The following is a 27,900-nucleotide window of genomic DNA, read 5'->3' as shown; positions in this document are numbered from 1 at the left end:
CCAGGTGGCAGCCCAGGAAGCCAAGAGTCTTGCCGTAAGGGCTCTAGGGACTGGGACGCCTTACAGAGATGCCAGAATGGGGGAGGCTCAGAAATGTAAGGGTAGGTAAGACCTGGGACCCGCTGGGGATGCGGATGGCCCAGAATCCCCGGGTACTGGTCCCAGAACAGCAGCAGCCCTATTGGCGGGCCAGTGTGGGGCTAAGCTGGAGGCTCCCCAATGCTCTCTGTCCAGGTCCCCTGGAAAGCCATGTAAGGAGTTTCTGGCTGTATCTGTGATTACCCCTCTGCCATTTCACACCAATCATCACCATATGGAGCCACATCTTTAAGCCAGCACAACTATTATTTATTTAATATTTTTCCTTAAATAGACCTTTAAAACGTAAATAAATGTAATAGGTAGGACTTTCAATATCATTGCTGTAACAGAAACCGGAGTCACTTTCCAGAAATAAGCAGTAGCTACCAAAAAAAAAATTAATCACTAACATCGAGTACTGAGATGGCACTCGCTGAGAACCAGAGGCTATTCCAAACATCTCCTGTTTCATTGAGTTCTCACCGTGTGATGAGATATGTCTTAGTTCTACCCCCTTGTACCGGGAACTGGGGCACAGAGAGGTTAGGCAACTTTCCTGATCTCACAAGGGCCTGTAAGTGGCATCAGCAGGGTTTAGAATCACCAAATTTTTCAAGGGTAGTTAAAAAACTGGAGATTACCGCAACACCCATTCTTACACACTCACACTCACAAGCACACACCTGCGCTCATGGCACCAGCTGCGGCCTCGGGTTCCCTGCTAGCCCTACTTCTGGGCAACAAGATGCTGGGGTCAGGCCTGATCACCCCACAGGGCTAGCTGGATGTGTTGATCTTTAAAGGCTGGACTTCACTCTCACCACACAGGAGTCCTCAGCGACTTCCGAGGGCTCATCTGGAGTCTGGAGCAGTTGCAGGTGACCAGGTGAGGCACAACAGTCCTGATGGCAGGGAGCACGTACCTGAGACCCCCCACCTCTCCTCCTGGAGTCTGGCCCACACCTGCAGCAGCCAGGATTCAGGCGGAACCTGGAGACACCTGTGGAAAAACAAGACTACGGGGTGGCTGTGGGGTTAGAACTGGGCACTCTTAGGCCTGACACTGGGGATGGGAGCTCTAGGGGAGTCACACAGGGATCTGCGGCCCCAAACCAGCCCCTGAGCTCCTGGCATGTGAGACTTCAAAAAGGCAGGACACTCCTCAGATGACCCGCTGACCAGCCACCTTGGCAAGGCTTCTTGGCCTTGGGGGGCGGATGGCCCCCTAGAGCAAACTGAAGGGGGCGGAGCCTCCCGGGGACAGGGATCCCTCCGCCCAGTCTCCACCCTTCGCGCCCGGGACGGCTGTTGCGCTTGACCGCTTGGTCGGGTGCGGGTGGTGCAGCTTGGATGAGGCCGCGGCCCCCCGCCTCGCCCACCTCCCCGTGCCGCCCCGACAGCCTGCTCTGCGAGCAGAGCCCTGGCACCCCGCGCCGCACCCTTGGGTACGTGCCGCCGGGGGCGGGGCCAGGGGCGGAGCCCGGGTGGGGCTAGAGCTGGGCCGGGGGCGCGTCCCGCTTTGGGGTCCCCGAGCCTGACGCACTCCGCCGACTGCAGCCTGCTCGCGGGCCAGGCATGGGGAGGCGCTGCTGGCCGCGGCGCTTGCTGGCGGCCGCGTGTTTCGGCGCCGCATTGTTGCTCCTGGGCGCCGCGCCCCGCGCCCTGCGCCCGGGTGAGTGCCTGCCGGGCTGGGCGCCGCCCCACCGGCTGCCGGACCCCTCGGCGTGTTGGGGGCACCTGCTGTTATCTCCTGGGCTGGGGAGATAGAGGTGGGTGGGTCCAGAAAGACTCTAGACGTCCCCGCCCACGCCCCAGCTCCCCGCAAGGGTGTCGGGGTACACGAACGGGTGGGGGAGCTTGACGCTCCCCAGTAGCGAAGGTGGTCTCTCGGTGCAACAGGTGCTGCTGCCTAGAGCTCTCTGCTCCACGCTGAGGTTCACACTGGGGTGGACTTGGGCTCCTTTGCACCCACCTTACGGTCTGCTCTGGGAAACTAAGGCAGTCAGTCATGACTCCACAAAGTGCAGTATCTGCTCTGGGCCAGGCATGCGCTGAGACTTCACTCGCATCTCCCCATTTCACAAAGGAGGAAACTGAGGCCAGAGAGGCTGAGGTGGGCTGCGGAAGGCTAGCCTGCTGGCTACAGTCGGTCTGGAGCTTGAGGGGCCCAGGTAGTGGCCTTGCTGACCTCTGGCCCTGTTGGCTGTCTGTGTTGGCTGCAGCAGGGAGCCTCTGCTCTCCTCTACTCCCTGGGGGCTCTGTGAGAATCCCTGGGATCCCCCCTCACAGACAGGGTCTCAGGGGAGGTAAGCAACCACAGGAGTTAGTACCCACGCCCAGGGGTGGGCAGGGACGGTGGACAGTGGGTCAGGGTGGCCCCAGCAGAGGACACTGCTCTGGGACAGCATTTACCCTCCCGGCTGGATTTAGGTTGGTGGAGAAGGGTCATTCCACTGCCTTACCTGCTGGGTGACCTCAGTACTCCCATCTGTAAGATTGGGTGCTCAAGTTCTTCCGTACAGGGCTTCTGGGGAGGTGAAGTTAATGAGATGGCAGACGGAAGGTGCTTGGCCCCAAGTCTCTTCATCATGCTGGCTGTCATCATTAAGGGTGTCACTGCTCCTTCCATCCTGGGGTGAGGGACTCCTTCCCGTCTCCTGCAAACCTCTGTGCCGGCGGCCAGGGTTGGGCTGGGGGCCACTTGAGCAGGGCTTGGGAGGCCTCCACAGTGCCCACCAGGGCTCTGCTCAGTCACCGGCCATTCACCCTGTGCCCTCCATATCTGGACATAGTCACACAGACCTGGACACCTCCCCAAGCCAAAGGAGGGGGCTGAGGTCAGTCTTTCCATGTCCCCCCCACCTTCTGCCTTCCGGGGGCTGGCTGACCAGCTGGGGGTGGTGCTCCCGGTTCATGCCGCGTTTTCTCCTGTCTTAGTGGAGTGAGTGTCCCCTGCACAGTGTGGTCCTGGTATCTCTGGCCATGACAGTCTCTGTCCACTCAGTCATTTGAAGACAAATGTTTACCCAGGACCTGGAACCAGCAGGACACAGTGGCTCCCAGCTCTCGGGCTCAGCCCAGGAGAGAGAAGGTCAGACAGAATCTGGGCCCAGGTATGTAGGGTGTGCGCCCACAGATCGTGGCTGTCTGCGTGATGAGTGTGTGTCTGGGGGAGTATGCGTCCCCCCCCGCCTGGACACAGTTCTCCTGCTGCCCCCTCTCCCCGGGTTTGAGAAGAGAAACCAACCAAGGTCCTGGTCACCCTCTACACTTTGCTTCTCCTGTCCTCCCTCCTCTCCTGCAAACCTGCAAACCTAGAGGGGGTGACTCACGTGCCCCCTTCCTAGCCGTTGCCCAGGCCATACCCCCACCTGGGCTGCCCTGCCGCACGAGTACCCCTGGCCATGGGCTCTCACCCAGCAGGCTGGTCTCTCCAAATCTGGTCTGGCAGACCCCTCCTGGCCCCTGCACCTACACTGGGATGGCCTTGTCTCTGAGCTCCTGTGGCACAGTCCCTCCCCCCTGACAGAGTCTGTTCCTGCTAGACTCAGCCCTTTCCCCATGGCATTTTCTGCCATTATAGCTTGGAGCATGACCTTGGACAAGCAGGGGTCAATCACACTAACCTACCCAAGTGACTGCTGGCTCTTCTGCCTCCCAAGCCGGCAGCTGAAGCCCCTGACCTTGGAAGCCAGTGAGGCTGTGCTAATGGGCCTGCAGTCACACAGCAGACAGGAGGGCAACGGCTGGGTGGAAACGCAAGCCTGCTGGAAGTGGATCCTACTGTCCAGGGCCTCCAGAAATGGCCTCAGTAGAGCCCTTTGGCATCTCCCAGTGTGTCCCCACAGCTGTGCCCTGAGCTGGGAGGGGTAAAGGGTGAGGTTTGTGCCCTCTAAGGAACTCTGGCCCAGGATTAGGGTTTAGGGCCTGGAGGAATTCTAGCCTCTTAACTCCAGAGGGACAGTGAGTCTGGCACTGTCCCCTCCTCCAGAGCAGAAGGTGTTGCCACAAGTTGGGCAGGGGACCCCTGAAGTCTCCTGCTGCCCTTTAGTAGTGGGGGTGAGTGAGGTCTGGGCAGCCACCCAGCACCCCTCAGCACCCGGGGACCCCAACAACGTAGGCCTAGTGCTCCAGGCCCTGGGCATGAGGACGATGCCAGGGAAGGTGGGACAGCTGCCCAGGACACTGCTGCCTTCAGCGCCCACCCTCTACCCCAGTGGTAGCCCCACTGTGACTCCCCCTCACTCCTGCCTCCTCTGTGTCTGCACCTGGGCATGATGACTGTGCCTCTGTGTAACACTGTGGACCACCTATTCCTGGTCATCTGCTCATGCCAGCATCTGCCTAGGTCTGGGAACAAAACTTACTAATGTCCCTGCCCTCATAGAGCTTACGTTTTTAACATTAGAAACCCCAATCTCCAGTCTGCATCCTCTGCCCTGAGAGGTACACCCAGGGAGAGCACACTGTCCACTCTGGCTGGTCTGTAAGGGCCTTGTTGCGGGGTGCTGGAGCCTACCCCCACTCCATGCTGACCTTGCGTCCCCTCCAGGGGTCACAGGGGCTGAACATCTTTCCCCACGCTGGAGGTCACGGGTGTTTCAGAGCCAGGGTGACTGGGCCTTGTCTGCTTCTCGGGGACCCTGGGCTTCCAGAGAGAGAGGGGAGGGTGTAGAACAAGGTCGGACAGGGGCACTTGTTCCCAGGGCTGTCCCCCCTTTCTGGGCTGTCACTGCCCTCCTCTTCCTCCAGGCCACATCCCTTCCCTGAGAGGCCAGCACTTCCTGCCCGAGGCCCAAGGGTGGCCTCCCCCACCTCCTTCCTGAAGTGTCTCCAGGAGGAAGGAGGCCGTGTAGGCCGGATGTGTCTGCCTCCAGGCATGGATGGATTCAGGGGCTCAAACCACATCTCTGGCTCTAGGTTTGGCTTTTCTCTTTGGAGGCCTCACTCTCGGCTCCTGCAGCCAAAAGGGAGGACTCCCCTACTGACAGTTCCAGCCAGAGTCCCAAGGATGTGTCTCACTGGCTTGGATTGGGCCAAATGGTACCCACCTCTGAGCCAACCACTGTGGCAGGAAGGGATGGAATGCTGTGCTTGGCCAGACCTTGTCACGTGCCTATCCCAGCAGCTGTGGGAGGCGGGAGCCTACGAGAACCCCATGGACCAACGTAAGCGGGTTTGTTCATGGAGGGAAATCCTGTGGGCTAGCAAAAGGAGGGGGAGTGGCTGCTGGCAGCCAAGTCAATCGATGCTCACCACACTACTGTCCTTTCTCAGCTACTGCCAGGGGTGCAGGGCTCAGAGGCACCGGGCAGGCCTCCAGAGCACCATGAGAAAGGGCAGCTAGCAAGATGGACAGCAAGCCAAAGAAGGGGTTGGTAATCCCATTTTGTAGAGAAAGGGATCTCCTGTAAGATCAGGAGAAAGGAAATGAGTTGCTTTCTTGGCCTGAGTTGGGCTGTCCTCAGCAAGATGCTGTTCTCTGGGGGGCTCCCTCCCTTGTTGGTGAGGGCTAGAACTGGGGAAGGAGTCAGGAAGGTTACCAGCTAGGAAATGTGGGGGCCAGAATTTAAATCCTAGTCTAAATCCCAAACACTTATGCCTTCCACTCTATAGGGCAGGGATATTTGGGTTGGGCTTTGAAGGCTGCATAACCAGGTGGGAAAATGGGGAAAGGACACTGCGTGCAGAGGGAATGGCACACACAAAAGCAGGCAGGGCTGAGCTGGCCTGTTGTGTCAAGGGGTGTGCTACGGGAGGAGCTCAGAGTTCATGAGGGAACTGTGGAGTGGAAACCAGAAATGTATCATAAATTGGGGTCCAGTCATGGGTGGCTTTGCATGGGAGGTTAGGAGTGGGGTGATCTCCCTATGGCCACAAGGGGCCATCAGTCTTTAAATAAATATTCACTGACATTAAGTAAGGTACAGGGATTACAAGAGAAGAAGACAGTCCCCTTCCCTACAAAGCTGCTCTTCCAGAGGGACAGCCACACCTCAACCAATACACAAATGGGATTGTTTCAGCAGTAATATGCATTGTGAATAAATTGAAGGGAGAGGCTGGGAAAGATCCTGGTGTGTGGTGCTGTTCATGGGAGAGGCCCTCTTTCCTGAGGGCATATTTGAATTGAGATCTGAACAACAAGAAGTATTTACCCTAATTTACCCTAAAGTAAAAAAATTTTGTAGGAGTGTTCCAGGTGCAAGGAACAATTAGTGCAAAGGCCCTGTGGTGGGGACACACCTAATGTGTTCACTGATCTACAGGAAGGCCATTGTGGAGGTGGGCAGGGTGTAGGGGACAGGTGCGCCTGCAGGGGCCCTGGAAAGGGACTGTCAGTTAGTGGGAAGCCATGCAGGTTTTTAAATCACCAAAGTAGAGGGAATAGAAATAGGATCCAGGTAAGGAGACTCCTGCGGTTGTCCTCAGCAGAGCAGATGGGACTTGTCCTGGGCTGACAGCCAGGGAGGAGCTAGATGTGTGTGTGTTGTCTGGCTGGTCATGGTAGGGGCGGGGGAGAGAGGTTTCCTGATCGTTCTGGAGGCAGAGCTGATGGAACTATACCTGAGAAATGTCTGGCCAGATCAGGGTTCCATTCCCCATGGCTTGTGGAATTCAGTGAATGGAATTTGAATTTTAAATACAAGAGAGATTATTTCTCTCCCTTTTTAAAGGTGAAGTTGTTTTTCACTTGTGAAGGGATTGTCAGCGAGTTCCTCCTTGGGCCTGTTGCCAGGAGAGACTGTCCCTGACCCTGGGGCACACGGATCACCCCACAATCTCCAGGTCACCTGGGGGGACTGAGTGGGGTGGGGCAGACCCCTGCTGGGAGGCCCTGCAAGTCAGTGCCTGGCGGCTCCTGCCTGTCCGGTCTTGCAACACTGTGCCCAGCTAGAACTTATTAACCAAAACCATGTCATCTTTGCTTAGCAGACTGTGCCTCCCCCGCAATGGCCCACATAACGACTCACCCCGCCCCCTGTAAGGTCGGCTGCTCCAAGGACAGTTCGGTTTCTGTTGTCCTTCTCCCCACGTGGCCTGTGGATCTCTGAGAACGCGTGGGTTCATAAGCAGGTTGGAGTGGGTGTCTGAGAGACAGGATAGGTGCAATGAGTACACACACGCCATGTCCTGAGATCAAGTCTCTTGGGCCCTTGCTTGCTGTGAGGCCTCCATATGTTTCTTTGCCTCTCTGAGCTTCAGTGTCCCCAGCTGTCAAATGGGGACAAAACTAGTTGTGCACAGAGCACTGAGTACACTGTGGGGCACTTCCTGCCTGGCTCCCCTGCCCCCCAAAACCCTGTGTCCGCCACTGACTGCCCTGCTCTCCTAGGGGCTTCCGGCCCGCCTGCAGCGGGTGCCGCGGGTGTCAGGTTGGTTTGCACACTGGCCCACTGGCTGGCACCGTGGCTGGCCCTCGAGTCCAGGGCTGCCTGACCTGGCCCCCCCAGATGTCAGCAGCTCAGCCCCTTGCTCCCCCCCACTGCACAGGCGGTTGGCTGCTTTGAGCTATTTCAGGAGTCCAGCTCTTTGGCGGCTGTTCTGCCCCCAGGTCCTGGCCTCCAGCCCTGTTGTGTGCGGCCCTCTTTGTCTCTGTCTGCCTGTCTTGGCACCTCCCTCCCCCTCTCCGCGTAGTCTCCTGATATTTTTGTTTTCTTTCCCAAAGCAGAAGTCCTGCTGTGGTTTTGCCTGTGGCCTCTGGGCTGGCCCAGCCGCTCCCTGGCCACTCACAGGGCCTGCGGCCTGGAATCTGTGGAGGGCTGGGGGGCAGAGGGACTTGGGAAAATGGAGTGGAGGCTGGGGGATGCCCCAGTGTGGCCCTGTTTGGGGCCAGCCCTACCCTCAGAGCCCTAGCCTGCAGCTAACCAGAGCGGGAGGCTGAGTCCATGGATCTTGGGGACGGTCTCCTTCCGACCCTCCTAAACCCCTCTGTCCCCAACCATGGCCACCTGACCATCCCTCAGAGCCTTGGGCTCTGTGATCTGTGCAGTGGGCAGGGGTGGGGCTGGGCGGGGGCTCTCCAGCCCTGTAATCACAAGCCACAGCTATTCTGGGCTGCTTTCTGGTACCTGCTCCCTCTTGCTCTCCACCCACTGGGCCCTGGGGTCTGGGATAGACCCACGTTCTTGCAGGCTGTGGTCTGGCCAGGAAATATGAGGCCCCATGCAAGGGTTAGTCTTTGCAGGAGGCTGGGTGCCTGCAAGATACGGGGCCCTCGGTAAATACAGGGTTAGGTTTGCTTCACTATCAGGGGGCTCCTCATTCTGTGCCCTGGCGGGCACCAGCCCTTCCTCCACCCCCACTGTGGCTCCGAGGAGAGCTCGTCACTGGGTGGCACATCTGCAGAGGGGTGAGAAGGACACCTCACCCCGGGGTGAGAGGTGCTGTGCTAACCAGGTGCCCGCAGCCCTGCCAGCCCCAGGCCTGGGGACTCCCTGCACTCTGAGGGGCCAGCTGACATTGCGGCCCATTCCCTTCAGCTCATTTCCTAATGATAGTGGCATTCCCAGGACACGTCCAGCTGCCAGGAGACAGACGTTCAAGTAGTGGGACTTCTGATGAATGCCAAGACACCGGCAGGCCCTGAGGGCCTTATCTCATTCACGTGCCCTGGTCACAGGCCTTGTTCTGGGGACACTGGATGGGGAAGGAGCCTGCAGCTGCCGGAGGCATAGCACGGGCCCTGGACAGCGGGCTCCAGGTGCACACAGAGGGTTCTGGAGGCCAGGGCCAGGCCAGTCTGGCTGTCATTCATCATTCATTCAACCAACCTCTGCCAGGCATTGCTCTAGTGCAGTGGTTCTCAGAGTGTGCACCCGGACCTGCAGCAACAGTGTCACCTGGGAACCGTTAGACATGCAGGTTCGTGAGCCCCACTCCAGACCTGCTGGGCCAGAACCCCTGGGTGTGGGGCCGGGCACTCTGTGTTTTCACAGACCCCCACACATGCTTAAGTTTGAGAACCACTGCGCATGGTCAGTTTGTCGACAGATCAGATCTTCCAAGTTTATTTGTTCACCGAAAACTTGTCTAAAGGAAAACTTGAATCTTTGCAATGAATATACAGTTGACCCTTGAGCAATGCAGGGGTCAGGGGCATTGAACTTGATTTGACTCCCAAAATACTTAACTACTACTAGCTTCTGTTGACCAGAAGCCTCACTGATGACATAGACAGTCGACAGTCATATATTTTGTTTTATGTATTATATACTGTATTCTTACACTAACATAATCTAGAGAAAAGAAAAGTTTTTCGAATTGTCACGAATCTCCAAAATATTTTCCAATGTATTTATTGAAAAAAGTCCACATAGAAGTGCCCCCATGTGGTTCAGGAGTGAGCTGCATTCTTCTTGGCAGCCCTTTAAGAGTCTTCATTTAGTCGAAAGCCAAGGGTCACAGAAACATTCATTTTTCTTGTCAGTATATTTTTTTCTCATACGATCCTGAATTCTTGAAGATATTCTTCTTATGACCATTCAATATTCAATAAAATCAAGAATATATTAAGATAGCCATTAAGAAAATTGGTAAACTAGATTTACATAAAATGTCCTTGGATATATTCTTTTTTGTGATCAATATTTTTGTTTATTTGTTCTTACTGAAATATAATTCTCATTCCATAAAATACACTTTTTTAAAGTGTACAATCCAGTGGTTTTTAGCATGTTCAGAAGTTGTGTGACATCACCACTGGAGGATTCCAGAATATTAGCCATTAGCAGTCCCTCCATTTCCCCAGTGCCTTCCCCCTCCCAAGCCCCTGGCATCCACTAGTCTATTTTCTGTCTCTATGGACTTGCCCATTCTGGACATTTTGTGGGATGGAATCAAGCAATATGTGGCCTTTTGAATCTGGTTTCTTCTACTTAACATAAGGTTATAAGGTTCAGTCACATTGTAGCATGTATCAGCACCCCATTCCTTTTCATGGCTGAATAATATTCCACTGCATGAAATGCCACAGTATTTATCCATTCTTCAGCTGATAGACATTTGCATTATTTCTTTCTGCTTATTATAAATTATACTGACAGGAATGTTTGTGCATAAGTTTTTATATGAATGTGTTTTCAGTTTTCCTGGGCATATATCTAGGAGTGGAATTGCTAGGTCATAGCGTAACTCTATACTTAACTTTTTTTTCCAATTTTTGTTATTGTGGTATAATACACATAACATGAAACTTACCACCTTAATGAGTTCTAACTGCACAGTTCAGTGGTATTGAGTACATTGATGTTATTATACGACCATCACTGTCATCCATCACCAGTTCCCTCTTCTCTTCTCCCCACTCCCCTGCCAACCACCATTCTACTTTCTGTCCCTAAGAATTTGAGCACTTTAGGTACCTAATAGAAGTGGATCATAGACTATTTGTCCTTTGTGGCTGGCTTATTTCACTGTGAACATAATGTCCTCAAAGTTCATTAATGTTATAGCCTGTGTCAGAGGCACAGCTTTTCAAGGCTGAATAATACTCATTGTATGTCTAGACCACATTCTGCTTATCTATTCATCTACTGATGGACTCTTGAATTGCATCTGTGTTTTAGCCATTGTGAATAAGCTGCTATGAACATGGGTGTGCAAACATCTTTTCAGCACCCTGCTTCCAGCTCTTTTGGATATGAACGCAGAAGTGGAGTAGCTCAGTCATACAAGTATTCTCTTTCTTGGAGGACCCTCCATACTGTTTTCCATGGCAGCTGTACCATTGTGCATTCCTACCAACAGTGCACAGAAGTTGCAGTTTCTCCACATCCCTACCAATGCATGTTGTTTTTTCCATTCTAGCTATAATGATGGGTGTGAGGTGGTGTCTCATTTTAGTTTTGACTTGCATTTCCCTAGTGATTATGCGTTGAGCGTCCTTTCCTGTGGATTTCAAACATCCTTTCAAATGGCCATTTGCATACCTTCTTTGGAAAAATATCTGTTCAAGTCCTTTGCCCATTTTTGAATTGGGTGTTCTTGTTGATTTTAGGAGTTCTCTATATCCCTTGACAAGTACATAATCTGCAAATATTTTCTCTTGTTCTGTGGGTTGCCTTTTACCCTGTGGATGGTGTCTTGGTGCACCAAATTTAAAAATTTCATGAAGGCCAGTTTACCTACTTTTCCTTTTATTACCTGTATCCAAAAAATCATTGCCAAATCCAAATTAGGAAGTTTTTGTCCTGTGTTTTCTTCTAAGAGTATTATTATTGTAGGTCTTACATTTAGGTCTTTGATCCATTTTGAGTGAATTTTTGTATATGATATAAGGTAAGGATCCAAATTCATTCTTTTGCTTGTAGATACTCAGTTTTTACAGCACTGTTTGTTGAAAAGGCTCTCTTTTCCTCAATGAATAGTTTTAGCACCCTTGTCAAAAGTCATTTCATGGCATATGGAAGTGTTTATTTCTGGGACCTTTGTTCTGTCTGTTCCATTGGTCTGCGCATCTGGTTACGACACTGGCACACTGTTTTAGTGACTGTGGCTTTGTAGTGACTCTGGACATCAGGAGGTGTGAGTCCTCCATTTTGTTCTTCTTTTTCAAGACTGTTTTGGTTATTTGAAGTTCTTTGAGATTCCATATAAATTTTAGGATGGTTTTTTTCTATTACTGCAAAAAATGTCATTGAAATTTTGACAGGGATTCCACTGGATCTGCAGACCATTTTGAGAAGAACTGACGTTTCAGCAATCCTGTCTTCCAGTCTGTGAGATGGGATGTTTCGTTTCTCTGGGTCTTCTTGAATTTCTTTCAGCAAAGTTTTGTGATTTTCATTGTACAAGTCTTTTGTCTTCTTAATTAAGTTAATTCCTAAGTATTTCCTTCCTTCTGATGCTAATTTTAATGGAATTACTTTTGAAATTTCCTCTTCATATTGTTCATTGCTTCTGTAGAGAAATGCAACTGATTTTTGTGTGTGGACTTTGTATCTGCTACTATGGTAAACATTTACTACTTCTAACCATTTTTTTCTGTGTAGTCTTTAAGGCTTTCTGCATTTAAGATAATCTCATCTGCAAGCAGGTAATATTACCACTTCTTTTCCAGCTTAGATGTCTTTTATGTCTTTTTCTTGACTAATCGCTCTGATTGGAATTTCTGGTATTATGTTTAATAGAAGTGGCAAAAGTGGGCATCCTTGTTCCTGATCTTGGAGGAAAAAGCGTTTAGTCTCACCATGAAGTATTATGTTTACTACAGAGTTTTCATATATGGCTTATATTATGTAAAGGTTAATTTCCTTCTATTCCTTGTTTTTGAGGGATTTTATCGTGAAAGTGCGTTGAATTTTGTCAAATGCTTTTTAGGCATCCCATGAAATGATGATGTGGCTTTTCCCTTCATCCTGTCAGTGTGGTACCCAACACTGATTGATGTTCATGTGCTGAACCATCCTTGCAGTCCAGGAATAAATCCCACCCAGTCATGGGTGTATAATATTTTTAATATGCTGATGTATTCAGTTTTCTAGCATTTTATGGAGGGATTTTTGCATCAATGTTTATAAGGGATATTGTAGCTTTCTTTTCTTGTAATACCTTTCTTTTGCAGTTTTTTTATTGGGATATAGTTGATATACAATATTATATTGGTTTCAGGTATACTACCTAATGACCAATAATTATATACATTACCAAATGCTCATCATAGTTACCCCATTACCATACCAAGATATTACAATAATACTGGTTATATTCTCTATTTTGTACTTCCATTCCCATGACTAATTCATTTTATAACTTGAAGTTTGTATCTCTTTATCCCCTTCATCCCTCCACTCCCCTCCTTGTGGTAACCAGCAGTCTGTTGTCAGTATTTAAGGATTTTGATTTTGCTTGCTTATTTTTGTTTTTTTAGATTTCACATATAAGTTATAGCATATGGTATTTGTCTTTCTCTATCTGACTTATTTTGCTTAACATGATACACTCTAGGCTCTTTCACATTGTTGCAAATGGCAAGATTTCCTTCTTTTAAGATCTTTGTCTGGCTTTTTTTATCAGTGTTATGCTGGCCTCATAGAATGAGTTAGGAAGTGTTCCACACTCTATAATTTTTGGAAAAGTTTGAGAAGGATTGGTATTAGTTTTTCTTTAAATGTTTGATAGAATCCATGAGTGAGCTCATCAGGAGCAGGGATGATTACTGATTCAATCTCTTTACTAATTGTAAATCTGTTCAGATTTTCTATTTGTGATTAAGTCTCAACAGGTTTTGTGTTTCTGGGAATTTTTCTATGTCATCTAGGTAATCCAATCCAATTTATCTGGCATGCAATTTATCATAGTACTGTCTTGTAATCTTTTTTATTTCTGTAAGTCAATAGTAATGTCCCCACTTTCATTTTACATTTTGATTTTAGTAATTTGAGTCTTCTTTATTCTTGGTCCATCTAGCTAAAAGATTGTCAATTTTGTTGATCTTTTTGAAGTACCAACTTTTGGTTTCATTAATTTTCTCTATCCTCTGTTTCATTTATTTGTACTCTAATCTTTAATATTTCCTTATTCCTGCTGGCTTTGGCATATTATTTTCTTTTTCTAGTTCCTTAAGCTGTAAGTTTAGGTCACTGATTTGAGATCTTTCTTGTTTTTTAATGTAAGCATTTACAGCTCTAAATTTTCTCCATAACACTGCTTTCACTGCATCCCATAAGTTTTGGAATGCTGCATTTTCATCTTCATTTCTAAATATTTTCTGCAAGTATCTTCTCTGACCACAGAGAAGAAATACTTAAGTATTTTCTAATTTCCCATCCCTGTGATTTCTTCTTTGATCAGTGTGTTTTTTAATTTCCACAAATTTCTGAAATTTCCATTTTTCACTTCTAACTTGTGGTCAGAAAAGATACTTTGTATAATAATATATATATTTAAAAATCTTTTGTGACAATCTGTGGCCTACCATGTGATCTATCCTGGAAAATGATCCACATGAACTGGAAAGGAATGTGTAAGTTGTTGTTGGGTCAAGAATCATGAATATGTCTATTAGATCTACTTGTTTTTTTGCATTGTGTAAGTCTTCTGTCTCCTTACTTATCTCCTGGTTGTTCTATCCTACCCACTATCATGAGGGGCTATTGAAGTCTCTGACTATTATTGTAGAACTATTTCTCTCTTCTGTTCTGTCAGTTTTTGTTTCATGTATTTTAATGGTCTGCCATTAGGTAAGTAAATGTTTATGACTGTTCTTTTTGCTGTATCAAACCTTTATTAATATTTAATATTCTTCTTTGTCTCATAAGACTTTCTGATTTAAATTCTATTTCATCTGATATTAGTATAGCCACCTTTACTCTCTTTGGTTCCTATTTTCTTGGAATACCTTCTGTCCATCCTTTCACTTTCAACTAGTTTGTGTCATTGGGTCTCAAGGGTCTCTTATACACACCACACAGAGTTGGGTCATGTGTTGTTATCAATTCTGCCAACTTCTCTCTTTTAATTGGAGAGTTTAATCCATTTACATTTAAAATAATTACTGTTCAGGAGGAACATCTGTCATTTTGCTAATTATTTCTATATATGTGGCTTTTGTGCTCCCCATTTCTTATATTAGTGTCTACTTTTGTGTTTAGTCAATTTTTTTTGTAGTGAATACTTAAATTTGTTTCTCTTTTTAAATGCATATTCTATAAGTATTTTCTTTCTGGTTATCATGAGTTTTATTTAACATCCTAAAATCAAAACACTCCATTTTGAATTTATATAAGTTTAACTTTAATAACATAAAAACTCTGCTCTTTTTAGAGTTCTGTCCCCATCTCTCTTTTAGTTGTTGAGGTTCTATAATGATATCATTTTATATTGTGTGCCCAAACACATAAACTAACCATTTTTAAATGCATTAATCCTTTAAGTTATGTATAAAACAAGATTTGGAATTACAACAATACTAGATTTTAGGCTAATAATTATTTATTTTTTCCTTTAGATGTACTAATCTCTTAAATCATACAGAAAACAGAAAGTACAGTTACAAACCATTGTTACAATAACACTAGTTTTTATAATTGCCCACGTATTTACCTTTATTGAGATCTTTGTTTCTCCATGCAACTTTGAGTTACTCTGTAGTTTCATTTCACCTTTTAAGATTCCCTTAAGCATTTCTGATGAGACATCTGCTCATAATCTTATTGAGCAAAATAAATATATTAATAAAGAAACAGAAACTTAAAAAAAACTCAAAAGAAACTCTGGAGCTGAATAATACAGTAACTGAAATGAAAAATTCACTAGAGGAATTCAAAGACAGGAGCAGAAAAGAAAGAATCCATGAGCTTGAATATAGGACAATAGAAATTATTGAATATGAGGAACAGAAAAAAAGAAAGGTAAAAGAAGAGTAAACAGAGCCTAAGGGACCTGTTGGATAGCATAGGCAGACCGGCACACTCGCTGTGGGAGTACCAGAAGGTGAGCAGAGAGAAAGGGCTAAGGGAATAACTGAAGAATAACAAGTGGAAACTTCCTGAATTTCGTGACAGACATGAATATAAACACCCAAGAAGCTCAAGAAATCCCAAATAAGATGAATTCAGAGGGCCCACACCAAGGCACATTGTAATCAAACATTCAAAAGACAAAGGAAAGACAGAATCATGAAAGCAGCAAGAGAGGTGATTCATCACATACAAGGATCCCCAGTAAGATTATGAGCAGATGTCTCATCAGAAACTTTGGAAGCCAGAAGTCAGTGAGCTGATATATTCCAAGTGCTCAAAGAAAAAGGTGCTGAACAAGCATCCTATATTTAGCAAAACTGCCCTTCAAAAGTGATGGTGAAATAAGACATTCCCAGATAAACAGAAGCTGAGGGTGTTCATGGCCACTAGACCTGCCCTACAAGAAATGCTTAAGGGAACCTTAAAAGGTGAAATGAAAGGAAACTGATGTAAGGATCAGTTGTCAATTTCTTCAGAAAAGGCAGCTGGAATTTCATAGAGATTGCATTGAATCTGTAAATCAATTTGGGGAGTATTGCCATCTTAACAATATTAAGTCTCCCACTCCATGAATGTGGGATAGCTTTCCATTCACTCAGATCTTTAATTTCTTTCAATGACCTCTTATAGTATTCAGTGACATGTCTTACATTTCTTTTGTTAAATTCAGTTTTTATTACTTTATTTTTATGTTGTTTTAAGTGGAAATGTTTTCTTATTTTCATTTTTTGATTATTCATTACTAGTATTTAGAAATACAATTGACTATTGTATATTGAACTTATATTTTACAACTTACATTTATTAGTTCTAATAATGTGTGCATTCCTTGGGGTTATATAGAATCAAGTAATCTATGAATAGACAGTTTTACTTTTTCCTTGCCAACGTGGATGTTTTTTATTTAATTCCCTGGCTAGAATTTCCAGTACATTGAAGAGAAGTGGTGAAAGTAGGCATCCCTTGTCTTGTTCTCAGTCTTAGAGGTAAAGTGTCCAGTTTTTCAGCATTAAATTTAGCTGTGGGTTTTTCCTAGACCTTTACAGTTTGATGAAGTTCCTTCAATTCCTACTTCATTTAATGTTTTTATCATGAAAGAGTATTGGATTTTGTGCAATGTTTTTTCATTTTTGTGCAATGCATGTATTGATGATCATGTAGTGTATTCCCTTAAATGATATTTCTATGTTGTACCAACCTTGCATTCCTGAGATAAATCTCACTTAGTCTTTTTACATGCTGATGGATTCAGTTTGCTAGTATTTTGTTGAATATTTTGCATCTATTTCATAAGAGATACTGCTCTGTAGTTTTCTTGTGATGTCTCTTTCCGGTTTTAGTATCAGGGTAATACTGGGCTTATATGCTCAGTTAAGATGTGTTCTCCCCCTTTTTGGAGGCGAGGGAAGAGTGTGGGAAGTAGGAGAAGCATTTGGAAGAGATTGGCGTTAATTCTTCTGTAACTATTTGGCAAAATTCACCAGTGAAGCCATCTGATCCTGGGATTTTCTTTATGGGATTTTTTTTAAAATTACTAACTCAGTCTCTTTACTTTTTATATGTAATTTAGATTTTCTATTTCTGCTTGAGTTAGTTTCAGGTATTTACATCTTTCTAGGAATTTGTCCATTTCATATGTCATCTAATTTTCTGTTGTACAATTGTTTATATTATACTCTTAAAATCCTTTCTTATTTCTGTAAGATCCAGTACTGATGTCTCTTCTTTAATTCTTGTTTCCAGTAATTTCAATCTTCATTCTTTCATTATTAGTCAATCCAGCTAAAGATTTGCTAGTTTTGGTGATCTTTTCAAAGACTGTGTTATACTTGATTCATTTGAAAAATGTGATCAAGAAGCATAAGGTCATGAGCCTATCCTTACCTAAATTGATGATATTTCTATGAATATATTTCTAATAATTGAATATGTAAGAAGATTTCTTTAAAACACATTTCAAATAAAAGAATAAATGTATTGAGTGGAATCTGGCAGTTTTAGGAGATTGAGGAATGCAGCACTGAGACAGGTAGATGGCATCCCTGTCCTCAAAGGCTTCCAGCCAAAACTGCATTACTATGAGGTGGCATAAGTACAGGCTGCTGTGGGAGTCCTCAGCGGGCCACCTGACCTGGGGAGCTGTCCCCAGAGGACCTGCAGCCTGGCTGTACCACCTCCATTGCTTCCTAGCCCTTTCTGCCTGCTTACATCCAAGATCTGGGGAGGCTGGACAGCTAGCCGGTTTGGGGAGCCCCTCAGGCCTCCATGGGCAGGGGGCTGGCAGGAGCAAAGCATTTGATGAAGGCAGTTGGAGGGAGGTGAGGTTGGGTGGTCAGGCCTTTCCCAGAGGGCTGTGGGTGGTAACTCCTTCCCTCTCATCCCCTCGTACCTGGAAGGCAGGACACATGGGTAGGAGTGATACCAAGCACGCCGCCCTGGTTGATTAGGGGCCCTGTCAGCCTGCCCACACTCTGCCAAGCCCCCTTGAGGCAGGTGGGACACAGCAGGGAAATGAGCCCCAGAGGTGGCTAAAAGGGACCCATGTGAGTTGGCCGAGTCCCACAAGCGCCACAGCCAGTCCATCTGATGCTGCAGTGATGCCTCTGTCCTTATGCCCCGCAGCATTTGAAAATGGGGCCCTGGCTTCTGGCTGGCTCGGTTGGAAGAGGAGGAGTCCCCTGCAGATGCTCTATGACCTGGACCAGGTAGGTGGCCAGATCTCTGCCCAGGGGTGCCCCCCTCGCCCGAGAGCCCCAGTATAGCTCTCCTGTCAGGGGGCTGCAGTCCACCCTGGGCACAGAGATGCCCCTGAGGTCCGGGCTCTGTCAGAGAGGGAATGTCTGTGGAGGGGACAGAGGCAAATCTTGGCAGCAAGCTGAGAGCTCTGGGGTCTCCCCCCAATTCTCACCCATCCATCATCCACCCAACAATAGATGGAAGCCACACTGTGTGAGGCAGAGTAAAACAGACCTGGTGTCTGCTTTCAGGGAGCTGACAGTAGTGGGGAGATAGTAAGTGAACCCCCAAATATTAGTAACTCATGAAATAGGGAAGCCAGCCAGGGAGCGCCCCTCACACTGTTCCCCAGCACCTGGAGAGGTGGCCTGGGGATCCACGTGCTCCACTTCTGCCAGGGGCCACATGCAGCTCAAACACACGCACACACTTACACCCCACTGAGAGCCACAGGCCCCTGGCTCACACACATCCCAACAGGTGCACGGAGGCGCCCATTCAGACAGCTTTGTCAGGGACCTACTGTATGGGCTGCGCTCAGGATACTGCTGATCAGCAGCAAGCAGGCCAGCTGGATCCCTGATCTCGTGCAGCTGACAGTCCCATGGTGGGGAGACATCCTCCCCTCACCACCTGCACCAGCCTGTGACTGGTCCGTGTCTAAAGCAGCAGCATGAGGTGCAACGAGAGCTCTACCAGGAGGGTCCCAGTTTAGATGAGGGAGAAGACTCCCCTCTGAGAAATGGACTTTGGAGCTGAGACCTGCAGAGGAGGAGTTAAGAAGCAAATAGTAGGGGTGAGTGCCTGGCAGTGAGTGGAGGACAGAAGAGAGTATGGGAGGTGAGTCAGGGTGGGCAGTGGCTTGCCTTGGCAGGAAAGGCAAGGGCAATAGGGAGCCATGGAGGGTTTGAAGCTGGGGAGAATGATAAGACTGGGGTTGGGTAGGTGGCTGCTCACTGAAGCCCAAGGGCTGAGCTAAAGGAGCCTGTGGGGGCTCATCTGACCCATACCTTTGGGTTGCAGGTGGGAAGGCCTTGCTTCAGAGAGGGTGACTGGCTTACCCCAGGCCACAGAGCAAGCTGGGGACAAGCCAGGCTCCCAGCAGGGCCCTAGGTGCCACTAGCTCCACAGCTTCTGAGGGGCAGATGGGGCTGGCTCAGCCCACTCACCCCCTGAGGACCCAGTGAGCGCTAGGTATCAAGGCCCTGCAAGCTTAGCACCTTGCAGCGGGAGAAATGATAGTAGTAAACACAATCTGGCTGACAAGTGCTAACCATGTACCAGGCACTCAAGTTCTGTGAACTCTTTAGTCCTCACAGCAACCCTGTAAGGCTGTTGTTACCACTGTTTACAGATAAGGAAACCAAGGTACAGGGAGGCCAAGGACCCTGAGAAGGCAGAGAGCTCATAAGGACTACAGCCAGGCTAAGGATCCAGGCTGCCGAGTCCAGCCAGGGTGGGAAAGGATAAGGGTTGTAGCTATAGGATTCATCCCTGGCCCAGCAGACAGAGCCCCAGCTTCTAGGTTCTGAGGGACCCAAGTTGGAGTCTCAACACCCCTACTTGGGAGTCGTAGGCAAATTCATTTCCTCTGAGTGTCACTTCTCTCATCCAGGAAATGTAAATAGCATTGACTGTCTTGGTACTCATAGGGCTTCAAGCTACAGAAAAGCTGATGAGGCTCCTTTAAGCCATTAAAACAGTCAAGACGCTTAGAGACCACCAGCCCCATGGTACAGGAGCAACACACTGCCCACCATCATCCTCTGGTGTTCATTTCTGCCACAGCATCATTGCCTCATGGTTGCAAGATGACTGCCAGGGCTCCAGACACCTCACAGGACAGCATCCCAAGTAGAAGGGAAGGGGGTGGGTAAAGGTTTTCTTTTCCTTCAGGGGCCCCACTTTTGTCCTGAAAGAAAGCCTTTCCCGAGAGCCATTCAGCAGACTTCCCCTTACATCTCCTTAGCCAGAACCAGGCCACATGCCCACCTGTGGACTATCACTTTAGTGAAAGGGTGTGAGGTTGCCATGACCGGTTCTTTCCCTGAGGCCTAACACAATGGGGGTCTGCTGGCAAGGAAGGAGGGTGACTGACAGATGGGTGGCCAGCATTCCCTACCACAAGAAACGTGGAGGGTGTCGGAAAGCTGAAAGCAGAGATTGGCTGTGGGGCCCCTGGGTACAGCCTTCTCCCGGCACCCATGCAGGGCCAGGCTTCTGAGGCCAGTCAGGTGAACTGGAGTCAAGAGGGTAGGAACGGTATCCCAAATGCTCTCAGGTCCCCCACAGTTGTGGCTGAACTAAGCAGCCACCCCCATGGTGAGACTTTGAAAAAGTAATATAAGCATGTGCTAGAGCATTTAATACTCCAACAGAGCACCATGCAGAGCTGGGCCCTTACCCCTGCTACACCAGGGAACGGGTGTGTCCAGCCAGATACAAGGCACGTATGTAGTGTCTGAGGCACATATGTAGTGCCCGATGCTCTGTTACATTTTCACAATCTCACCTACAGGTATGCATGTCCTCTCTCTCTTTGCTTTAACTTTTCATTTTGAAAAATTCAAGCATGTACAGAAGTAGAGAGGATGGAACAGCGAGCCCCCAGGCTCCTGTGGCAGTCTGAGCAGCAACTAACTCTTGCTGGTTCATGGAGACCCTTCTCCCCCAGCCCCACCTGGAATTACTTGGGCACGAACCCCAGCCTTATGGGTTCTGTGACTGTTTCAGTAGGTATCAGGAGACACTCCCTTCAACACGTCCATACATTTCTAATTTCCTTCTCCACCTTTTTTTTTCTTTTTTGTTACATTTTTTATAATCAGCAAATCCAATCTAACTGCTCTCTAATAAAAACCTACATTTTTGTTCTTAAAATTTTTTTTATATCGTTAATGTACAATTACTTGAACAACATTATGATTACTAGACTCCCCCCATTATCAAGTCCCCCCCACATACCCCATTACAGTCACTGTCCATCAGCATAGTAAGATGCTATAGAATCATTACTTGTCTTCTCTGTATATACTGCCTTTCCCATGTCCCCCCCTACATTATGTGTGCTAATCGTAAAGCCCCGTTTTCCCCCTTACCCCTCCCTTCCCATCGATCCTCTCCAGTCCCTTTCCCTTTGGTAACTGTCAGTCCATTCTTGGGTTCTGTGAGTCTGCTGCTGTTTTGTTCCTTTAGTTTTTTCTTTGTTGTTACACTCCACAGATGAGTGAAATCGTTTGATACTTGTCTTTCTCCATCCTGCTCATTTCACTGAGCGTAATACCCTCTAGCTCCATCCATGTTGTTGCAAATGGTAGGATTTGTTTTCTTTCTCATGGCTGAATAATATTCCATTGTGTATATATAACACATCTTCTTTATCCATTCATTTACTGATGGACACTTAGGTTGCCTTCTCCAACCTTTTTAAACCCAAAATGGGGCAGGTAAGTCATTCTGCACTTCCCTTCAGGTGTCTTGGATGGCTGCTGGGTACTGTGAAAGGCACCCGAAGAGCATGCACACACCCTCATCTGTTTCCCCGCTCCCTACCACTCCCAATATTAACATATTCTCCCCCAGGCACTGGGGGCGGGGGTCAGACGATGCTTTGATCTCCTCTGGAATGGAAACACTCCGAAGGCTTTTTTCTTAACTGACACCTAACTTACGTACCATAAAATTCACTCTTTTAAAGTGTATAGTACAGAGGTTTTAGTATATTAACAAGGCTGCACAGCCATCAACAGTATCTACTTTAATCATCCCAAAAAGAAATGCAATACCCAGTAGCAGTCATTACCATTCCCCTTCCATCCTTCCAGCCCTTGCCAACTATCAATGTACTTTCTGTCTCTGTGGATCCATTCTGGACGGTTCATACAAATGGAGTCATACAACAGGTGGCCTTTCCCATCTGGTTCCATACTGTTTTCAAAATGCATCCATGTTTCAGCATGTACTAGAACTTCATTCCTTTTTATGGCTGAATCGTGTTCTATTGTAGGGAGAGACCACATTTGTTTCTCCATTCATCTGTTGGTGAACACTGGGGCCGTTTCCAGTTTGGGGCTCTTACAAATAACACTGCTGTGAACATTCCTGTACAGGTTTTGTCATGGCGTGTGTTTCAGCTGACTAGGGGTGCAGCTGCTGGATGGTGTTCACTTCTCTGGAGCTGCCGAACTGCTTTCTGCTCCCCACAGCAGCTGTCCCACCTTACCTTCCACATCCCCACCAATATCGGTTACCGTCTCTTTAATTATATCCTAAAGGCTTTTAGTGCAATTTTGAGATATTAACATTTTTCACCTAAGAACTCTTAAACCAAAAATCACCAAGGACAGGGGCAGGGGGTTGGAGGGTTAAATCTCAGAGTTGGGGACCCTTTTTAGGTCAGAAAAAACTTGAACAAAGGATGGGATACCTGGAGATGGTGCCCTAGGTCTGGCATGGCTTGAGGGAGGCTGGCAGGGGTTGGGCCCGAGGCCTCCTAATACTACCTAATTCATAGACTTGTAAGGTGCATAGCAAGGTGCCCGACACATGGTACCTGCTAGATAAATGCTGGGTGTAATTATTTCACAGAGGATGCGCAGCCTCAGTGAGGGCAAGCTACCTGCCCAGGCACCGAGATTAGAATCTGTTGGGGGACAAAAAGAAAATCAGGACCCAAAGGAGCATGACAATTCATAAATATAGAATTAGCTAATTTTATTACCGAACAAAAAATATCCTGATAGCCGGCAAGGGGCTGCATTTTTCCACTCTCTAAAAGATTCTGTATAAGGAATTAAAACTACCGTTCTTATTATCCACTACCCTGCTTTCAGTGAACAGTGAGCATTCAATTCGCACCCGGTTAGCACTCTGACGTCATACTTCTTTATCAGGCTTACTCTGACATCGTCATATTTGTTATCAGGAAGTCCTCCGTCCTGAGTGCCCAACAAGTGCTTCAATAAGGTTGGATTCACTTCCCCCCGAATTCAGGTCCGGGAGCCCCAAGTCACACACTGATGGGTGGTAGCACTGGTTCCAGTCCAGCTCTCCTGTCCGCCGCATGGCTCTGGCCCAGCCTCACATCCCTGGGCACACTACATCAGGTGGGCGCAGGGCCAGCAGCGCCGACCCGTCCTCTGTTGCGTACCCCTGTCGTCCGCAGGGCCCGCGCACTGCTCTGGCCGAGGTACATCGACAGCGGCGTGACCTGCTGCACCGTGCCTGCAGCCGCCACACACGGCGACAGCGCCTGCTGCGGCCTGAGGACCTGCGGCACGTGCTGGTGGACGATGTGCACGGCCTGCTCTACTGCTACGTGCCCAAGGTGGCCTGCACCAACTGGAAGCGCGTGCTGCTTGCACTGAGCGGCCACGCCAGTGGCGACCCGCAAGCCATCCCCGCGCACGAAGCCCACGTGCCAGGCCGCCTGCGCTCGCTGGCCGACTTCAGCCCTGCCGAGATCAACCGGCGCCTGCGCGCCTACCTGGCCTTCCTCTTCGTGCGCCAGCCCTTCGAGCGCCTGGCCTCCGCCTACCGCAACAAGTTCGCGCGGCCCTACAGCGCGGCCTTCCAGCGGCGCTACGGCACGCGCATTGTGCGGCGCCTGCGGCCGCGTCCACACCCCGACGCGCTGGCCCGCGGCCACGACGTGCGCTTCGCCGAGTTCCTGTCCTACCTGCTGGACCCGCGCACGCGCCGCGAGGAGCCCTTCAACGAGCACTGGGAGCGCGCCCACGCGCTCTGCCACCCCTGCCGCCTGCGCTACGACGTCGTGGGCAAGTTCGAGACGCTGGCCCAGGATGCGGCTTTTGTACTGGGCCTGGTGGGCGCGCCCGGCCTGCGCTTCCCCGCGCCGCCGCCCCAGGCCAGGGCGGCTGCATCCCGGGACCAGGCTGCACAGCTCTTTCGGGACATCAGCCCCTTCTACCAGCGGCGCCTCTTCGACCTCTACAGGATGGACTTCCTGCTCTTCAACTACTCCGCCCCCTCCTACCTGCGGCTGCACTAGGCCACAGGGCTGGCGGCAATCCGGCCACCAGGTTGCTCTGAGGTCTGGGGCGGGGCGGGGCAGGAGAATATGCGTGCATGGCGGCCTCCAGGAGATGCTGGTTCTGCCGTCTGGGACTCCACTGCTCCCGCTCTTCCCAGCTCCGCCAGCCCACCTGGCCTACATCACACCTGGCCGGGTTTGGCCTCAGCCACCTCAGGTGGCTCTACACCTTGGCCTGCCTGTCACTTGCTGCTTGCTTTCCCTAACTGGTCCAATTGGCAGGCATTTCTCCAGGACCCCTGGGTAGGGGAGGACTGAATAACTGGTATTTTTTAGTTTGTAAGGAGCCATTTGGGAGTGTCAACTTTTTGGGTCAACTTCCCTGAACCTGTCTGCGGTGCATGGAGCAGAATGCTGGCTTGGGGGCAGCCTGTAGCCATCCCAGTGGCCTCCCCACCTCCCCTGCCCTGCTAAGGACAGTACTGGCCAGGGGAGAAGCCTTCCCTTGCTGGACTCAGGCTAGGTGCCCCCTTGTCTGTAGGCACAGCACAGGAGCCAGCCTTGTGCTCCTTTCCATTCTGCAATACACAAGAGAGGTCACCTCTGCCCCCTGGCCCTGCCCTGGACACACCCCTGATCTCAGTCTGGACAGATACTAGGTGATCTGTGTGTGCCCACAGAGCCCAGCATGCGACATGGTGGCAGGTTTTATAGGACATTGGTGAGCTGGAAATGCTCCTTTTTGAAATAAATGTTTTGTTACTTTCTAACAGGTTAGAGTTTCTCCGCTTCATCTTGCCATTTGCTCTAGGGCATGGGGCTGTCTGATCTTGGATGTCTCACTTTCTGTCTCATCTCTGAGCCCCACTTTCCCCTGCTGCCAAATGGTGGCTATGAGGGTCAGATGAGAGGGACAGGGAGCCTGGGCCACCTTCACAGCAGCCCAAAGGGCTGAGGGGCTGCATGGGGAGTGGGTAGGGAGCAGCTACACCGAGTGGTGGGGCAAGCTACATCTGTCTAAAGCTGGCAACAGCAGCAACCTGGGGAGGAAACCTAACCTTTCACTCTCTCTGGACCAAAGATTAAAGTCCCACCCAGCTCAGAAGCCCTGTGCCTTGGGCTGCCTCAGCCCCGTGTGTGCACTTGTATTTGTGGTGTGTGTTGGGACACTTGGCAGTGAGGAGCCACCCTCCAGCCCTGGGGGGACAGTGAGATGGGAGTCCCTTGGTGACCGGCCGAATATCACTTTCCCTGGATGGTAAATAAAAATGCCAGAACTTTGGGAAGAACAGAGTAGGGTATGCTTGAGGTTGGAAAAAAGAAAGAACACAACCGAGGAAGGGCAGCTTGGCAGGGATGAGGCCAAAGTCCAGCTGTGGAGCCCCCCCTGCTGCGGTGAGGGCCGGAGAGCCCCGTCGCGGAGCTGTGTCGGCCTGTGGGGGCCGGGCAGCTCAGTCCCTGACACCCTGGCCTCTGCCGATGCTGTTCCCCCTGCAGTTGCTGCTCTCCCTTCCCAGGGCCTGCCCGGGCCTTCAGGACCCCTCTCTGGGCATCCCCAGGGCTGTGTCTGCCACCCTGCTGGCATGAGTTGGTGGTGACCAACCTCTGTGGGCCTGGGAGGGGGCAGCTGCTGTGGCTGGTCTCCCAGGGAAGCCACTGGAGTGATGCAGACAGCCCCGGGCCTGGACCACTAGTAGCATGAGGATGGAGGGGCTGGGCCTGTGTACCTGCTACACGCCCCTTGCCTACAGACTCCCTCACGGCTGCACACACATGGTGTATGTGCCACTTCGTGCTCTGTATCACACACCCACTTCAATTACACTCACCATTGTCCAAGCTCAGTTCAGCCTCTGATGTGACCCACTTGCTAGAAGTTGACATCCCAATGCCAGCCCCAGGTGCATCACCATTGGAAGTCAGCCTTTTGCTCTGCTGTCACACTGTCATCCCCTAAGTGCCGGACATTTGTCGCAGGCACTCACCCTCCCTCCTGCAGGCAGGCACTACGCTGCCTGCCCTGCCCCTACTCCTGCCCCCCCACTGCACCCTGCTGACTGTGCGCACCTGATGGCACCACAGCCCCACCTCTGTGTGAGTGCGGGGCCCATACCCAGTCCCGGCCCCTCCCTGAGGGATTCCCTGCCCTGGCTGCCCTCTGACCTGTTTCCTCTCCAGCTGGCACCAGAATGTGTCTCTGCTTGAATCACAGGCGGACTGCCTGCCCCTGATAGGGGGAGTCCCAGCTGGGTCATCACGTGACCAGAGAAGGATAGGGTCTCATGTAAAGAGCTGGACACGACATGAGGGTGCTCAGGGGGGCTCTTAATCAGGCACCCCCTTTGGCGATTTTCTCTTAATCCAACAGCAGTTCCTAAAGGGATGCAGAGCCCAAACTGAAGATCAGCTGGCGTTTTAATTCCCCCACAATTGTCTTCAATTCCCAGTTTTCATTCTCAGAACTGGTTTAGTGCTGGTGGACTGGGTTACAAGGACTTGTTTAAAATCATTTTCTGTGTTCTTCGGCTTTCTCCTCTCTTTGCCCAGAAAGTGTTTCCCAGATGTCTGCAGTTACAGTGTTGGTTTGTTTCTGTTTGTCTTGTTTTTCAGTTTTATTTTGTGGCTTTGTCACTGGACAGCTTCCAGGGAGGCATATCACCATGACTCAGAATTTTGCTAAAATGCATCTCTGGTTCTGTGCAACAACAGTACTGCATGCATCATTCAGTCAGAATTGCGGTTGATCGAGCTGCTGGCTGAAGCGGCCTGGCCGCATGGCCCTGGGAGAAAGGCAAGGCCCAGAGCTGCTCGGATTGGGCCCAGGTCTGAAGGTGCTGCCTTTCCCACCGTGCTTGAGCTCTCTTACTAGGGGGAAGGTGCGGCTGCCTGAGACAGAGACAACAGCTCTGACTTGAACCGGGCAGCTTGTCTTGTCCAGAGGAAGGCAGGTAGCACTGGTGGGGCAGCTGCCCCCCAGAGCCACTAGGGGCATGGGCTCCTTCTCTTCTATTGCTCCCCCGTCCTGAGGACATAGTCCTCCTCTGGGTCCATGAGAGTGAGCCATTCATTTTGCAAGCATCACAATGTCAACCAGGTTTCCTTTGAAGACAAACTGGATTGTATATCCATTTCCAGTCAGATCCCACTGACCTGAGCGCAGCCTTACTGCATGTCCAGCCACAGGGAGGCTGGGCACAACAGCCTCCCCCGCCATCCCCCAGACCTCATCCCTTGTAACTGCTTGTAGGGCATGCCCGGAGTGTTCCCAGTTGCAACAACTGCTGCCCTGTACGTCCCCTCGGACCACCTAGGCACAGTGATGCTGGGCGTGCAGGGAGTTAATGCCCTGAGCAGCCCCCAACCAGGTCTGGTATAAGCTGGAGGGTGCAAACTGCAGCTTATACCCCACAGGTGGAGTCACGTGGAGGCGTGGCCTGAGGAGTCCTGCCCTGGGACTCCAGCCTCACACCCCCACCACACCCCAAGCCCTGCCCCAGCAGTGGCAACCAGCTCAGTGGCACACCCTGTGCTTTGCTTCCCCCTTCGACCTCTCAGTGGGGCTTCCCTGAATCCCCTCCCCATTAAACTCCTTGCATCCACATCCTTATTTCCAGGTCTGCTTGATGG

At 49.7% G+C, this 27,900-nt stretch overlaps 1 protein-coding gene across 3 annotated transcripts; it reads left to right on the top strand.

The window, feature by feature from the left end:
* Positions 1–1,371: 1,371 nt before the first annotated feature.
* CHST13 (carbohydrate sulfotransferase 13) lies at positions 1,372–25,045 on the top strand. Of its 3 annotated transcripts, XM_073231160.1 has the most exons (4): positions 1,619–1,753; positions 3,019–3,194; positions 18,168–18,250; positions 23,446–25,045. In XM_073231160.1, exons 3-4 carry the CDS (start codon positions 18,230–18,232, stop codon positions 24,289–24,291), a joined length of 867 nt encoding a protein of 288 aa, XP_073087261.1. In that variant the 5' UTR covers positions 1,619–1,753; positions 3,019–3,194; positions 18,168–18,229; the 3' UTR covers positions 24,292–25,045. The 3 variants fall into 3 exon arrangements, with proteins under 3 accessions (XP_073087262.1, XP_073087260.1, XP_073087261.1); XM_073231161.1 differs by lacking the exons at positions 1,619–1,753; positions 3,019–3,194 and adding an exon at positions 1,372–1,526; XM_073231159.1 differs by lacking the exon at positions 3,019–3,194 and having other exon boundaries at positions 1,576–1,753.
* The last annotated feature ends 2,855 nt before the right edge of the window (positions 25,046–27,900 follow it).

The sequence above is a fragment of the Manis javanica genome, chromosome 3 (genome assembly GCF_040802235.1).
Source record: "Manis javanica isolate MJ-LG chromosome 3, MJ_LKY, whole genome shotgun sequence".
NCBI classification, from domain to species: domain Eukaryota; kingdom Metazoa; phylum Chordata; class Mammalia; order Pholidota; family Manidae; genus Manis; species Manis javanica.
This window is presented reverse-complemented; position numbering and strand designations above follow the sequence as displayed.

Bases quoted from the DNA above. Each gene is read 5' to 3' on its own strand.
- CHST13 (XM_073231159.1), top strand. From the start codon at position 1,657: ATGGGGAGGCGCTGCTGGCCGCGGCGCTTGCTGGCGGCCGCGTGTTTC. The intron at 1,754-18,167 runs GTGAGTGCCTGC...TATGCCCCGCAG, and splicing joins GCCCCGCGCCCTGCGCCCGG to CATTTGAAAATGGGGCCCTG. The intron at 18,251-23,445 runs GTAGGTGGCCAG...TGTCGTCCGCAG, and splicing joins TGCTCTATGACCTGGACCAG to GGCCCGCGCACTGCTCTGGC.